General features: G+C 31.8%; 1 protein-coding gene across 1 annotated transcript; it reads left to right on the top strand.

Annotated features, from left to right (window-relative positions):
* Window positions 1–6,107: 6,107 nt before the first annotated feature.
* LOC7477069 (protein terminal ear1) lies at window positions 6,108–9,265 on the top strand. Its single transcript, XM_024610229.2, has 5 exons — window positions 6,108–6,974; window positions 7,110–7,821; window positions 8,016–8,135; window positions 8,320–8,461; window positions 8,571–9,265. Exons 1-5 carry the CDS (start codon window positions 6,257–6,259, stop codon window positions 8,916–8,918), a joined length of 2,040 nt encoding a protein of 679 aa, XP_024465997.2. The 5' UTR covers window positions 6,108–6,256; the 3' UTR covers window positions 8,919–9,265.
* The last annotated feature ends 2,286 nt before the right edge of the window (window positions 9,266–11,551 follow it).

Genomic DNA, 11,551 nt, shown 5'->3' with positions numbered 1-11,551 from the left:
TATCCAAAAAAACATTAATTCATTTGGGTAAGGGATATTAGGGTCTTTTTGTCTCAAATTGTTTTTGTTAATTGTTAATTTGGTTGAGAGTAGTGTTGCCATTTAACATTAAAATATTATTTTTTTATTGGAAAAAGCTGATGGCACGTGGAAGCCTCCGTGTACTATGGGCAGCGTGTGTGGAGGCTCCCAATAGTAAAAAATAGATTTTTGTCGTATTATTTTATTCATCGCCGTCTTCTATTCCATATTAGGTGGCTGTGTACAATTAAAATGTCACCGGTTTATAGCTAGTTGCCCCATTTTTTCCCTTCGTTTCTTTCTTCTACCCCCGAAAAAGCACTATGATTCTCATTTTTAATGGTTTTTTAAAATTCAGTCCTTTTAGTTTTGGTTTTAGCATTTTTATCATTTTCTCTTTTGTTAAAGTTTTATTTGTTTTCAATTTAACCATTGGTTTCTAATTTGTATATGTAAGATGTTTCAATTCGGTCCTTCTACTTTTAATTTTTTTTTTCCTTTATCCTCCTCTTGTCAAAGTTTTTATTGCTTTCAATTTTATCTTTTAAATTAAGTTTATGATTTTTTTTCAATGAGAATAATAATAATTTAAGTTTGATCTCTCTTCTTTTGATTTCTTATTCTTTTCCCTTACTTTTTTGTTAAAGTTTTTATAGTTTTTGATTTTATCCTTCAAATCAAGTTTAAGGTTTTTATTTTTTCAATAATAATAATAGAAACAATAATGAAAATGATAAAAATATTGATGATGATAAAAATAATGATAATAGTAATAATAATAACAATGATGATGATAATAATATTATTAATGATAGTAATGATGATGATGATGACGACGACAACAATGATGATAATAATAATGATGATAATAATAATAATAAAGTTAGTGATGATGATAGTAATAACAGTGGTGGTAGTGGTAGTAACAACAATACTAATAGTAATAGTAGTGATAGTGATAGTGATAGTAGTGGTAATAAAAACAGTAATGACAATAGTGATGATATTAATAGTTGCGATGATGATAACAATTCTCCATTGTTCACTGCAATAATAAAAAAAAATGATACTAATAGTGATAATAATAATAATAGTAATAACAATAATTTATTATGATGGTGATAGTGGTGATAATAATTGTGATTTTGATGATGATGATGGTAACAACAATGACAATAATAATTTGTTACAATGATAATAGTTGTGGTGATGATAATAATTATAATGATTATGATAATAGTGGTAATGATAATAATAATAGTAGCAGCAGCAACAACAATAACAATAACAACAATAATAATACAAGGGAGAAGAAAAATAGTGATGACAATAAAAATAATAATAATAACAGTAATAATAATAATGATCATGAAGATAACAGTAGAAATAGTTGTAAAAATAGTAATAATACTAATAAGATTGCAATTATTATTATTATTATTATTATTATTATTATTATTAATGATAATTTTAGCAGTAGTAGCAACAACAATAACAATGGTCGTGACAACGATGACACCACCACCTCCAACAATAATAATAATGATAGTAATTTTAATAATAATATAAATAACAATATTGATAATAATAACAATGATTATATTATTTATCAATAATAGTAGTAATAATGATTTTGATTCTCATTTTATGAATTGCTATTTTTAAATTATTTTTGTATGATTTTTTTTAATAATTTAATATTTAATTTATTGGGAATTGAACTTTATGATTTTTCTATATTGGGTACTCCATTTCCAATAACTTGAGGCATGTGTTTAAAAAATTAATATATATATATATATATATTTTAAAAAACTTTATAATTATTTTTTTTATCGGGTTATTTCAGTCATATAATCTAAACCGTAAATTTAACAAAATATCCCGTATTAGTTTGGCCCTAATAAGCGTTGCTACATATTTTTCATAAACAAACTTTTATGTTTTTTTTTATCCTATTTCAATACCTATATATTATTTTTTATAAAAATAAATAATTTCGCCTGGCAACGAAGCGCGCCAACAAGGCTAATACTTGTCCAAGGTGTATTATTTTCGGTTTTTTTTTTTAAAGGTGTAGTTTTTTTTTTTTTTTTATATCAGCCGATTGTACATCATGTACTGTAGTTACACGTGATATATGTTTTGTTGAATAGTAGTAATAATAATAATTAATTAATGAGGTCTTAGACTCCGTGAAGGACTATCAATTTTGTCCATGCATTCATAAGTATAGGGAATGAAATCATACCTTCATGTTTAATTGCATGAAGCATGCCAGTAGCCTACTCTACTACTATTAATTTTTTTTTTAATTATTTTAAAAAATTATTATTATTAAAAAAAAACTAAAATAAGTGATGCTTTTGTACTGCACCACTAACCTTATAAAACATTATTTATTATAGTATTAACTTTTCATCGGTTTTTAAATCTATGTTTTTTTAATCTAATTCTTTGATATTTGATTTGTTATAGATTAAGATTTATAATTTGATGCGGTTTATTTTTTATGTGGTTATCCCAGTTCTATGATCTGTGTTGCGGGTTTAGTGGGTTAACTCAGTTGACTTGAGTTTTTTTCTATGTTTTAATTAGCATTTTTATTTCTCAATTTTATCATTTAACATTGGGTTGATTAAGAACTGAGTTTCATGATTTATTTTTTATTAAGTTATCTTGGTCTCATGACTTAGATTACAGGTTTCACAGGTTAATTTGGGCTGACTCGACTCATTTTATTGTGTCTTTTTTTTATTGTTTTTTCAATTTCATTTTTTTACAATATGTTCATTGATAATTGTGCTTCATAATTTATTTTAATTTCCTTCATATAAGGTTACCCTAGTCTAATGACTTAAGTCGTTAGTTTGGCAAGGAGAGTCGGGTTATCCTAGGTCGTTTTTCAGTTTGATTTCTATGAGATTATCCTAATATTATGACTCAGATAATGAGTTTGATAGGTTAATCCAAGTTGACTTAGGTGTTATTTTGTTATTTTTTTTCAATATCATCCTTCAATATTGGATGAGTTGAGAATTAAGTTTCATAATTTCTTTTAATTTAATTTATATGAGGTTATCGTGATCTCATGATCAAGTAATTGATTTAGCAGGTTGATTTGAGTTTTTTTTTTGTCATTTTTAATTGATTTTTTTGTCATTTCATATTTCAACATTGAGTTGTGTTTCATGATTTGTTTTTATTTATTTTATATGAGATTATCATAATATCATAACCAAAGTCGTGAATTTAACAGATTAACCCAAGTCGACCTGGATTGATTCAATATGTTGTTGTCTTAATATTTTTTAAAAGTGTCATTTTGAATTTTTTTTTAGTCAAACTATATTTTTACCGATTTTTCAAGTTATCTTTGGATCCATCAAGTTGATCAGGTTTGATCATATCACATCAAATCAACCCCCATAAGATTAAAAAAAATTTTAGTAAAAAAATGTTAGCAGTGCTTGAATTTTTTTATGTTAAAAAAAATAATTCGACCCACAGCGTAGCCATGGACAACAATCTAGTTAGTTAACAAAACACTAAAAGTGTGACTAAGTCATTGTAGCCATGCTCACAAAATACTTTCATTGAAATAATAATTTTTTTGTTTTTCTTTTTAATTTTCACCCTTCAACAACATAATATTTTTTTATTTAGTTTTTTTATCATTCAATACTAGGTTGTTTTAGGATTGTACTTTGTAATATTTTTCATTTTTTTAGGCTATATACCAATCTTATGGATTTGAGTTTTTTCTCGATTTTAACCTTAAATATTAAATTTGTTAGTAGTATGGCTTCACATATTGTTATTTACTTTCTATAAATTTATCTCGATCTCATGACTCAGGTCACAAGTTTAATAGTTTAGCTTTAATTGACTTAAGTAATTTTTTTGGGCCACCTTTTCTAGTTGATTATCTTTTCGATTTCATAATTTAATATTTAAAATGGTTGAAAATTAGACTTTGTATTTTTTTTATTTACTTTCAATAAGATTATCATAATTTTATGATCTAAATCGCAAGTTTGGTAAATTAACTCTTATTATTTTTTAATTGAATATTTTTGTTATTGAACTTTATAATTTTTTTGATTTACATTTTATATAGTTATCTCAATCTCATAAACCAGGCTGCAGATTTAACAAATTAACCTATTTTCACTTGATTTATTTTTAGATATTTTTTAATATTTTATATATATATATATAATTTCACCCTCAAGAAACATTTTTTTTATCATTAAAAAAAATAATCTTCCACGCAACATGGTATAATAATCTAGTTCTATTTATAACTAGAAAATGAACTTGAATTCAATTATATGGGTCGGAAGAAATTCTTGTAAACAAGTGAGAGTTAAATTAGATGGGGTGAAACTTAAATTAGGGCATCGTTCTTGTAAATTAAATTTATGCAGTCAGGTTATAGATATTATGGTAATGGTAATGGTCCAGGTTGAACGGGCGAGTTGTAACTCAGTTCCAGGACTCCCACCCACCGCATTGATTAACATTCTCCTCTCCATCGCCTATGCTAAAAGACATTAAGTGTTCTTACAGATAATTTATAGGGGTGAGAGAAAAACTAATAAATTGAGAAAACTTGAAAAAAATAATTGAAAAAATTGAACCGTGAAAAAAACAGATTAAAATTTTAAAATAATTAACCGGTTCGGTTCGGTTTTATAAGTCTAAAATCGAAAAAACTGAACCGAACCCAAACAAAAAAAACCGGAAAAAACTGAGCCAAACAGGAAAAAAACTGAGCCAAACCGGAAAAACCGAGCCAAAACGGAAAACCGAACCAAATCGATTTGAACCTGTTTTTGTCTTAAAAAACCGAACCGAACTAAAACCGATCGGTTTAAACCGGTTTTGAATTTCTTTTTTTTAAATTTTAATTTAATTTTTTTTAATAAAAATAAAACCAAACTAAAAATGATGACTATTATAATTTCTACAGCTAGAGAGTTCAAATTTCCAAGCCACAAGAACCACACCCATCAAACTAGTCTGAAGGTTCAGGTTATAGGGTGGTCCGTCCAATCCATGAGTTACCAGATTAATCTGGATTTATTACAAAATAATGATGCTCCGAACAAAAAAATAAATAAATTAAAACAAACAAAAACCATTTTGTTTCGGACAAAATAAATCCTTAAAATTGACTTCATCATGTATTAGTCGGATATGACCAGGTTAATTAAATTATAATTTGAACATCCAAGTCACATTGACTTGTTGACTAGATTAACTTTATATATAAAAAAAAACATAATCTAAAAAATACAAGGATTAACTGTTGATATAAATAAAAATATACATTTTAAAGGCTGGAAAGTATTTGTTTGTGACTATTATAGGCAGGAGACGGATCTGTAGTTATCTTGTTTATATATATATAAATAAATAAATAAATAAATATCTAGCCTTGATGAGTTAAAAATATCTATATATAGTCAGAAATTAAATGGGGGTGTCCAAAGAAAGCATCCCTTTCTGTGGAGTCCAAATAACAACATGAAGTACCACCTCCTCCTTGCCATCATTAATCATTATCCCTTCCTCTTCTTTTCCCAAAACCTTTTCGCTCCTTTTGTTGCCCTCTTCTCCTTCCCCATCCCTAATATTTACCATCATCTTTATTTAATATTTATTGCATAAATAATTTATATATTATTTATTGAATTTTTTAAAATAATAGCTTCGAGATTTGAATATAAAAAATTAAAGAGAGTTAAATCAAGACATGAGATTATTCATACTCGTATGCTACGTTCTCATCGTCACCGTTAATTTGATTGTCTCTCCTGAACGCATGAATTCCTCTCAACTGCCACGTGTACGGCCAGAACTCATTCTCATGCAAATATGAAAAACTAGGCTCCATGAAAATCATATCAGTTCAGTAATTAGGACCCTCTCCCATTAATGACCCCAAATCATCAACAAACAAGCGAGTCCCCAGAACAGAAAGGGTAGAAGGGCATTGTTGTCATTACGCATAAAGCTGGCAAAGGACAGTTTTAACACCTCCAGAGAGGAGAGATAAAGGAAACTTTGTAAGCCTTTTTTATTTCAAAGACTCGGAGAGACAAAACAGACTAGAGAGATAACAAACGTACTGTTACCAGTGAACTACCCCTTGTCTTTTTAGCTGTTGCCTCGCCGGAAACCATTCTTCCCCGTCCCTTTCTTTGTACTCACCGGTTTTAAAACCACCATGGAAGAAACCGGTTTTGTCCCGTTTCCGGGAAACCTAGACCCTAGAGCTCAAGAGTTCCGACCTCGACATAATAATCTTCAAGATTTCACTACAAAATTTCCTCCTTTTGGGCCGCCGCCTCCGCCGCCACCACCACAACTACCTCAGCTCCTGCACCAAGTCTACTACCCCTACACCCCTCAAGCGGTGCCGTTTTGCGACTTTGTAGGTTTCACCCAGTATCATCATCATGTGCCTCCGATGTACGATACCGTGGGTACTCCTCTCCCTCTTCCTCCTACTGGTGCGCCAACCCGGACTCTGGTACTGAGTTCAGTGCCGAGCGACGTGAGCGAGACATTGATTAGGAGAGAATTGGAGGTTTTTGGAGAAGTTAGAGGGGTCCAGATGGAAAGAGTAGGTGATGGGATCGTGACCGTTCATTTCTACGATTTAAGGCATGCAGAGAGAGCCTTGAGGGAGATACGAGAGCAGCACATGCTGCATCAAGCCAGGCTAAGGAATCTCTTTATTCAAAATTGTGAGAGCCTGAGCTTGAACATTGCACCACCCCCACCGGCGCGTGGTTTGATTGCGGGTTGTGTAGTTTGGGCTCAGTTTATTATCCCGTCTTGTAAAGCGGTGCCCGACGGGCAAAATCAAGGGACCCTTGTGGTCTTCAATTTGGACCCCAATGTTTCTACTAGATGTCTCAAAGAAACTTTCCAAGCTTTTGGTAAATTATTTGTCTTGTTCTGGGGTTTTTTTGAGGTTTTGGTCTTGTTGGTTCAAGTCAGATTGCTTGAAACTTTCGTGGACTATTTTCTTCCTGCTAACTGTTTTTTGTTTTTGACATTTTCTCATTGGGCAGGTGCTGTTAAGGAATTGAGAGAGACTCCTTTGAAGAGGCACCAAAGGTTTGTGGAGTTCTATGATGTAAGAGATGCAGCCAAGGCACTCGGAGAGATGAATGGAAAGGAAATTTACGGAAAGCAAGTTGATATTGAATTCAGTCGTCCTGGTGGGTATGGAAAGAAGTTTTTCAATGCCAGCACCACCACTTCCAAAACCTCCTTCTCTGCTCCTGACATCAACTCCACAACAAACCTTAACCGTTCCAGAATTTCAACTTACGCCTCTCCACCATCACCACCATTGCTTCGTAGATTCTCCTCCGGCTGCTCGTCTCCGAATATCTCCCCCCGCTCATTTCTGTCTGAAACTCACTCCTCAGCTGGAAAGAAACCGTCTGGTAATCCTGGCAAGGGAAACCCTAATGAGGCTTCAAATGAAGCTGCTTCATCGGGGTGCTTGTCATTGGGTGGTGGTGCAGTTGGAGATGGAATTGTTGAGAAGGTTACTGATCATGGGCATCCCAAGAAAAGCTCAAAAAAGAGCCAGAACAGCCAGTCCTTCATAGCTACAAAGCATCAACAGAAGAGTGCGAAGTCATGGAAGGGAACAAGGCAAGCGAAGAAGTTTGATACTCGTTTTCTCATAAGTGGTGATGATTCCATGGTGGAAACCAGTGGTAGTGATTCCAGAACCACTGTCATGATCAAGAACATACCCAACAAGTATAGGTTGGTTTTCTTTTCTGCTACCATCATTATTATTCCTTTATTAGAACTAATCAATAAACTAATACTGCTGCGCACCTTTTTTTAATACTTACATATATGAGACTAGAGAGATGTTTTTACTAATATCTGCTGTTAATTTAGAAGCGTATATATGTTGAGGTGATTCATTAATGTTTATTAATGAATAATTGCAGTCAGAAGCTGTTGTTGAATATGTTGGACAATCACTGCATTCACTGCAACGAGCAGATTGCCGATGGGGATGACCAGCCCTTGTCTTCTTATGACTTTTTATACCTTCCCATTGATTTCAAGTGATTCCCCTTTTCTTCTCTATCCTTCATTTATTTCCTTTCTTTCTTTCGTTTCTGTGAGGTTAGGTTTCTTTGGCATATAAGTAGAAACAAATATTCAAGCAATTGAATTTCCATGTAGTAGTTAATAATTAAGTACAGAGCTGCACATTTCTGAATTTTTCTTGATTTGAAAATTAAACAGTAACAAATGCAATGTGGGGTATGGGTTCGTGAACATGACGTCCCCACAGGCAGCATGGAGGCTCTACAAGGCCTTCCATAATCAACACTGGGAGGTCTTCAACTCTCGAAAAATCTGTGCAGTCACTTACGCTAGAGTTCAGGTATTGCCCCCTATTTTCTCTTTCAACATCCCCAAGCGTGAGCAATACTGAAGTTTGTATTATTTTGTTCTGGTTTTAAAGAAAATATTTACTCGTGCAAATGATGAAGGGATTGGAAGCGTTGAAGGAGCACTTTAAGAACTCAAAGTTCCCGTGCGAGATGGACCACTATCTTCCAGTTGTTTTTTCTCCGCCTCGAGACGGGAGGCAACAGACGGAGCCTCTCCCCATTATTGGCCTCAAGCAGCTCCAACAGCCCATCAATCTAGGTCACCGCCCCCACCATGAGATTGAAGATGGTGTAGATGATAGCAGCCTCAAGACTTGCAACAAATTGTGTGGTAACACTGACCAAGAAGGAGAAAACCAGCACAAGTGCTGTAGCAGCATCTGCAGCAGCCAAAACGGCGGCGATGTTGGTGATGATGACAAAGACAGTAGTGGCGGCAGCAACTAGACGATAGGAGTATCATATAGATAATCATATATTTACTGCAAAAACCAACGCTGTGTCCATCACTGGTCTACTGCTAAAAACAGCTTAAGCTGCACCGCCCAATGAGGTGCTTGTTGAGCACCGAGCCTCCCACTCACTTACATATAAAAGCCCACTGTCACTTACCAAGCCTAAAACCTTTATCTGTCCTCACTCAGTCTAGCTAGCTGACCTGACCACCATCACCTCCATTTACTCTCTCCCTCTACTGTAATGTGGCAGTAAAAACTAAAGAAATTGTATTGTACAAGCTCGTTTTTGTTTTTGAATCTCTCTTTTTAGCTGGTTATGAAAATTGTAGTTCAAAATGGTGGTAGTGTTTATAGCATCATATGCATGGGGTTCTTTAGATTCACTTGAAAGATTATCATGACTGGGTTATGATTTATTAATTTATTTATTCTTGGTCTAGAATTAAGAATGGAATAATACTATTATTATGAAGATAATAAATATAAACATTGGAAAACGCAGTTGTATGTTTCATCTTCTTCGATACGAGGGATTAAAAATAATTTGGGTTTACGTTGAACGTTCCAAGGAAAGAGGGAAAAACCAGAGGATAAAGGGAAGCCTCCTCTATCAGCCGTTCAATGCTTTCTTCGCAGATGGCTGCCATTCACTTGTAGCATGTGTACGTCACCCTCTTCTACCATTGTTCATGCTCATGCTGCTGTCATTTTCGCTTCACCCTGGCGCACTCTAGCATTGCCTTCCCCGTTTATGCTATAATGCGCTGTACGTCCTCTTTACCTTTCACGTACTTGAATCCTGTTCGTACATGGCTGGGGTTATTTAGAGCACGTTCTATGTACCGCGGCGGATGCACTGTGGTAGTATTTAATTTATTTGAAAATATATTAAATTAGTTTTTTTTAATTTTTTTAATATTAATATATCAAAATAATCTGAAAAATATTTTTAAAATATAAAAATAAATAGCCTAAACCTGTTTCGTTTTTGTTAATAATGATGTTTGTTGTTTCAAGGTTGTAGCCTTGTTCGATGATGTTCCAAAAGACTTAAAGATTAGACTTTTGGTTTTCAACAAATGGGAGTTTTAAAATGCTTGGGGGAGGCAAGATTGTCCTTAAAGAACATGGAGCAAGATTGACTTCCATGAACGCCCAAAGTATTTTTTTTATGTTTTTATTAATTTGTTGAAATGTTACATAGTATGCTTGATATGAATTATTTATCTGATTGTTTTTGTGTTTCAAAAACGTTTTTAAAAAAGTCTAAATTTTTTTTATTTTTTTCTTTACTTCAAATTAATATTTTTTTGGTGTTTTCAGATTATTTTGATGTGCTGCATGAAAATGATTTTAAAAAAATAATAATAATAAATTATTTTAATACATTTTCGAGTGAAAAACACTTTGAAAAACAACCACACTCCAAAACAAACTTTAAATATCATGATTAATAGGGAATTAAATAGAAATTATGTTAAAAAAATAAATACCGAATACACTATGGTGGGTTCTAGATCTTACATGTGTAAACAGAAAGGAAAAAACTTGATATTGACTTGAAAACTGTGAGAGAACAGGTATAGGAGACGACAATTTTTCCTTCCTCAAACATATTTTCCCCTCGTCCTTTGAGGGCACATCCTCTTGTATTTGGTCTCGGATTATAAATTTAAGATAACTAGATTATTTACCTGCTTCATGCTGTGGGTTAGGTTAAACTGTTTTTCAATGTTAAAAAAATATTTAAATGCTGTTGATATTTTTTTTAATGGAAAATAATTCAAATCATTCAGGAGTTGATCTGATGTCATTCGATTGACTTTACAGGTTCAAAAACAACTCGGACTGCTTGTAAGAATATTGTTTGACTAAACGAAATTTCAAGATGATTTTTTTTAATATTAAAATAACAATATATTGAATTGACAAAAGTAAACTCAGGTTAATATGTTAAATTTACGATCCAGGTTATGAGACTATGATAACCCTATAAAAAGTAAATCAAAACAAATCATGAAACTTAATTCTCAATGAACTCAATATTAAAGGATAAAATAAAAACATTAATTGAAAAAAAGAAAAGAAAAGAAGAAGCACTATTTCAAGCTTTGTGAGATGAGATACAATAAAAACCTAATTTTTTTTAGTATTTTTGTTAATCATTACAGAAATAATTAATATATGGGTAGTTTTAATAGTTTAAAAATGGCTGTAAAAATGAGTTTTTAAAATTAGTTGATAGGAAGCTAAAAACTAAGTATATTAGCATGACACTTTAGAATTAAAAAAAAAATATCAAACAATATATAGAGGACCCATCGTTCATCAAAAAATTATTCCGATCCATGAGTTTAAGTTATTTAATGAGTTTACTATAATGATTTTATATTAATTATTCAATATATCTTCTGAAATATCAGCCAACTTTAAATTTTTATAGGGTAACCATTATCTCATACTCAATTTTAAATTTAATTACAGAGAATAAGAATGATGAGATTTAAAATTATAATTACTTAGACTACATTTGTTTCCTGTAAAGTAATTTCTGAGAAATCACTTTCTAAACTTTTTTGTGTTTGTTTGCCATTAGAAAAGTTGGTTAATGGAAAATATTTT

Source organism: Populus trichocarpa, chromosome 10 (genome assembly GCF_000002775.5).
Source record: "Populus trichocarpa isolate Nisqually-1 chromosome 10, P.trichocarpa_v4.1, whole genome shotgun sequence".
NCBI lineage: Eukaryota > Viridiplantae > Streptophyta > Magnoliopsida > Malpighiales > Salicaceae > Populus > Populus trichocarpa.
The sequence above is the reverse complement of the archived record's forward strand: the minus strand, read 5'-3'. Positions and strand labels throughout refer to the sequence as shown.

Bases quoted from the DNA above. Each gene is read 5' to 3' on its own strand.
- LOC7477069 (XM_024610229.2), top strand. From the start codon at position 6,257: ATGGAAGAAACCGGTTTTGTCCCGTTTCCGGGAAACCTAGACCCTAGA. The intron at 7,822-8,015 runs GTTGGTTTTCTT...GAATAATTGCAG, and splicing joins AACATACCCAACAAGTATAG to TCAGAAGCTGTTGTTGAATA. The intron at 8,462-8,570 runs GTATTGCCCCCT...CAAATGATGAAG, and splicing joins TCACTTACGCTAGAGTTCAG to GGATTGGAAGCGTTGAAGGA.